General features: G+C 26.4%; 1 protein-coding gene across 1 annotated transcript; it reads left to right on the plus strand.

Moving 5' to 3' along the window:
- LOC136986109 (sperm-specific protein PHI-2B/PHI-3-like) lies at nt 1-336 on the plus strand. The gene has a single exon (XM_067283574.1). The coding sequence runs from the start codon at nt 1-3 to the stop codon at nt 334-336; it is 336 nt and encodes a 111-aa protein (XP_067139675.1).
- The last annotated feature ends 4,753 nt before the right edge of the window (nt 337-5,089 follow it).

Here is a 5,089-nt window from a genome sequence, read left to right on the forward strand (position 1 = left end):
ATGGGTGGTCGGCCAAATCTGCCGAAAAGATTTCTGGTAGCGACGTGGCTCGAACCAGAAACCGTTCCTTCAGCGCCAGCGGCGAATACGAAAAAGAAGGTAAACAAGAAAGAAGAAAAAGAGAAAAAAAGCAAAGAAAAGCCAAGTAGTAATAAATCGAACGCAGGGAAACGCCAATCGACCAATAAAAGAGCAGCCGAATCGAAAAGAACAGGAAAGAAAAGAGCCGCACCAAGCGAACAAGAAAGTATCGAGACTGGCAAAACCGAAAAAAGAACGGATCGGAAAGGAAAAAAAATAAGAAGTAGTAAAAAACCACCATCGAAAAATGAGTGAAAATTTTTTATATTATTATTTATTTCGGTTAACATCCGCGGAGTCTGCAGAGAAATTCAAGATGGAAACCGGAAACGCGGCCATCATGAATAGAGGGAAAAATTTTTTTCCCCGTTGCAGTTTCCAACGTAGGGAAAAATTTTCCCCGTCGCCATCTTGGATCCTAGGGTAACATTAATTGTTATTTTTTATGTGAGACTTCGTTTATGTGGTTTCTATCAACAACATAAAAAAATATTTTTTTAATTGTGCTGTGAAAACTATTTTTCAAAGCCACTTGTGAAATTTCGTGAGATGTTTTATGCGTTTTTATGCGGTTCCTATCCACCGCATAAAAACAGGTGTGACTGTATAATAGCACGAAATTTTTTATAACAATTGGAAATATATTACTAATTATTTATTTAAAATTTGTTAGAAATTAATTTTCAAATGTTATGTATGTTTTAAATTAAACAAATTACAATTTTCAAACGAGCTATTTTTCTTCACATAGATTGTTATTCACTTACTGATGCAGTAGTAATAGAAAAAGCCCAACTAAATAAAATTATTCCAATAGTAAATCCCGCGGCGATAATATGCCGTAGTTATTCGCAAAGTACTTTCCATTTCAACGAAGAATGCTTCATACGATAAGAAGCAGGTTATATACAGGTAAAAGGTGTAACCGATACATAAAATATTGCTCATTATTTTATTTAATCTGTCGAGGCATAGCCAAACTTTAACGTGTTTTGGATGATATTTTCTAGTTTCTTTCGCAAGAACCGTTGTTTAATATTTAACTCAGCTATTTCTTTAGACATTTTTAACAATCTATTTTGTCGAATACGACGCGTAAATGTGAATCCGCATCCTATGTTTATGCACGCGCACCAGTAAATAGGTTATTACATTTATAACATGTTTGGCGGTCTAATATTTAAATAATTGATTAATTTTATATAATCTTGAAAGATGAATGAATTTTAATATTATTTTATAATTAATTAGACATTTACCACAGCTTTATTCATCTTATACAGTATTCAATATAATTAAAATAAACATAAACTTTTCAAAAACGTGTTTTTTGATTCATTTTCAAACTCGCATGTTAGTGTTAGTACATGAATATTCTTCGCGAAAAGTGTGAAAAACGTGAAAAAACTCTTATAACCCTTATAATGTTATTTATTGAAATTTTGCAGTTCGAAAAGATTGGAGAACTTAAATTTTGTGAAATTTTTTGAAAAATTTCAGGAAAAATGCCATGAAAATTACGACCAGAGAGCTTCTCACAGAAGCCAGGCGATCATGTTCTCCAATTTTTTGCAGAGGAGAAAGGATATTTCAATGCAGAGTAAAAAGGATATTTCAAATTAGCAACTTTGAAAAACAAGGTGTATATACATATATATATTAATATTTTTAGACCATACCTTGAAAAATGGGAAATATAAAAACGAATCGAAAACAGTTAATTTCCAATAATAATTTAAAAATAAAACAATTTCATTTTTGTATTAATATATATATAACCTTGTTTTTTAAAGTTGCTAATTTGAAATATCTTTTTTTTCTGTTTTTAAATTAATATTAGAAATTAACTGTTTTCCATTCATTTTAAAATATCTTGTTTTTCAAAGTTGCCAATTTTGATATATTTTTTATTCGCTGTTTTTGCATTAAGAAATGGTATAAATACTAGTTATAAGAGAATGGTTCAATACCTCGCCGAAAACTTTTTTTGCAAGAACCTGTTATACAACATCATTATCTTCAAAAAGTAAGTATTTTTTTAAATTTTTCGTCGGATGGTTAATTTTTTCGGTAACTTTTAACCTTTTAACTTTTTAACTTTTAACTTTTAACCTTTCTTAACTGGACGGCTAAGTAGCCTTACGAGAAAGGTCTGGCCGTCAACAGTTTGTTCTGGAACACGAAGAAAATTGGTGATTGTCTAAAAAGATTTTTTAGAAACGACTGTGTCTTCTAATTTACCGAAAAAATTTACCATCCGACGAAAAATTTAGAAAACTAATATTGTAATAATTCGTCACCAGGGGAAGTAGAGGCATCATCTACATTTGACAGCGCTAATTACAAGTGGATATAAAAGACTCGAAAACCCCGAATGAAGAAAGGATGGAATAACTAAGACGTCGTAAGGTTACCACTAATCCAATTTTAGAAATTTTAGAAATTTTAATTGGACTCTTTTTTGTTTTTTAAGGAACTTTTTTAACTGGACGGCTAAGTAGCCTCAAAAGAAAGGTCTGGCCGTCAACAGTTCGTTCTGGAACACGAAAGAAATTGGTGATTGTCTAAAAAAATTTTTTAGAAACGACTGTGTCTTCTAATTTACCGTAAGTATTTTTAGTTAGAAGTTTTCCTTTGACTTAGACCTAACTTTATATAAAAGTAAATCTTCGAAAAATTCACAAATTTAACATCAATTTATGAAGGTGGTAGAATTTTAAACTATATTGATGAGTTTTAAAATATGAAATTCAGATAAACCATGTTATTCCACAAACAATTTTTGAAATTTTATAAATTATATCAGCTTCATTCTATAACTATTGTAGTAAAAAACCTGTGAATATCCTTTGAATTTAAGTATAAATAGAGCTGTAATTTTTTGTTACAATCAACAAAACTTTAATGTTATATTATTTTAAATTGCTTTTTTAAAAATTATTATTATTGCAAATCAGCACAATTTAATTTCATAATTAAACTAAATATATTAAACTTTGGCTTAATTAAAATAATTTTTATTTTAACAATAAGATTTATGATTAGTATAGCTAAAAAAATATCGGTGTTATATTATTTGATATTGTCATGTTTTAATTTACTCTAACATTAGGATAAATTTGACAGCTAAACACAATATATTAAACTTATTGTTAAAATTAAATTTATTATAAACTGTTCAAATGACTTATAATTTTTTCTTTTCATCTGTAGATTATTTGCATGGTTTATATGTATCATATGAGAAACAAAATTTTAGGGAGTAGGCGCGAAGTGATAGAGTTTAAAAGTACTATATAACTTATTTCTGAAATACGAAAAATTTTTACCGACTTTATGTGAATTAATTACTTCACTTACTTGCAGAAATATGTCATGTTTTAGACAAACTGAAGGGAAAAGTTCAGCAAAATTCATTTTTATAACGAATCTATTATTTTTAAAAAGTTAACAGTTAGACATAAGAATTCAGCAATTATTTGTAGGGTTTATATCTATCATGTGAAAAACAAATTTTTAGGAATTACAATCAGAGGTTCGTTTTCTTGTAGTTTAATATTCTTTAAACTCTTTCTTAATTATATTTAAATAAATACTCAGTAATATAAATTTAAATGTATAGAAATTAATTAAAATGATAATATTATTGATAATAAGTTAATATTAAATAAATAAATGTAATCATATTATATATAAATTTTTAAAATATATTTAAAACTAATCTAATTGTACGTACTATAATATATAACTAATACAGATAGTGTTACAATTTTATTATGTTTTTAGTTAGCTTAATTAAATAAGTTGTTTTTAAAATAAACCACCTTATTGTTGTAAAATTTATTCTTAAAGTTCGTTGATACGTAATAATTTTCATTGAGGTGAAATGAGTTTATAATAAAAAAAAATGTATATAATCACAGTTTCATTTTATAAATTTAATATCTTTAATTAGAGTTTATCAGTTAAATAAATATTATTTCAAAGAAATTATGGTTTAGTATAAACCGTATAGTAATTCAAAGTTTAATAAGTTGGATCACACAGTATAAATTTGATTTGAAGAAAGACCATTTTGTAATATTATTATTATCATTATTGCTACTGTACAATTTGAGTAAAATTCTTGTAATATATCTTTTACTTTCATTTCATTATAGTAACTAAATTTTGTAAATTTTAAAAACAAGTTTCATTTCAATTCAATTACAATATAAATTTTAAAAATTATATTTTTATAGATTTCACATTAACAATTTGATAAAATGGATGAAATAATTGAATATAATCGTGATATAATATCAAAAATAGGAAGACGAGACAACATTTGGTACATCAATGAACATTCTATATGGTCGGTAAGAAATGTTTATGTATGAAATCTTTTCGTTATTTTCTTATTAAATATAAAACAATATTAATCCTAATTTTTATTTATATAAAATTACAGAATGACATGCCGATAGATTTTGAAGCATTTCAACTTATTGACTGTTATCCTTGACTTCGAAGCTTTCACGATTCGAGACGAAAATCTTCCATTCAACACCTTATGTAGACAAATTGGGTTTGTAGCAAGACATACAAACAATTTTGGGTAGATAGATTTTTATAATAAATTCATTACATTTCTTTATCAAATTAAATTGGGAAAAATAATGCTTATTATATATACCGTTGTATTACTATTATTTTAATATAAAAAGTAAATTGTAATTTAACTTATTGTTAAATACATCAAAGTAAAACTAAAATGTAATTGATTATAAAACAACCATTACAACCATTGTTCTGTTAAATTTATTAATAAATTGTATTCTACTAATGTAAAAATGTACTTCCCCTCAGGAACAGGGAATTTTCCTACTGCTAACCAATTCATCACTTTTGATAATTTATCACCACGAAATAAAAAGAAAATCTGTTAAATTTGGAAAATTTTTTACACGAACTGCACTTATCATATAAAAAACATAATTTTGGAAGTTGGGAATGTCATATGGAATTT

Source organism: Centruroides vittatus, unplaced genomic scaffold, assembly GCF_030686945.1.
Source record: "Centruroides vittatus isolate TY-2023 unplaced genomic scaffold, ASM3068694v2 contig_991, whole genome shotgun sequence".
Taxonomy (NCBI): domain Eukaryota; kingdom Metazoa; phylum Arthropoda; class Arachnida; order Scorpiones; family Buthidae; genus Centruroides; species Centruroides vittatus.

Coding starts and splice junctions, on each gene's coding strand:
- LOC136986109 (XM_067283574.1), top strand. CDS start 1: ATGGGTGGTCGGCCAAATCTGCCGAAAAGATTTCTGGTAGCGACGTGG.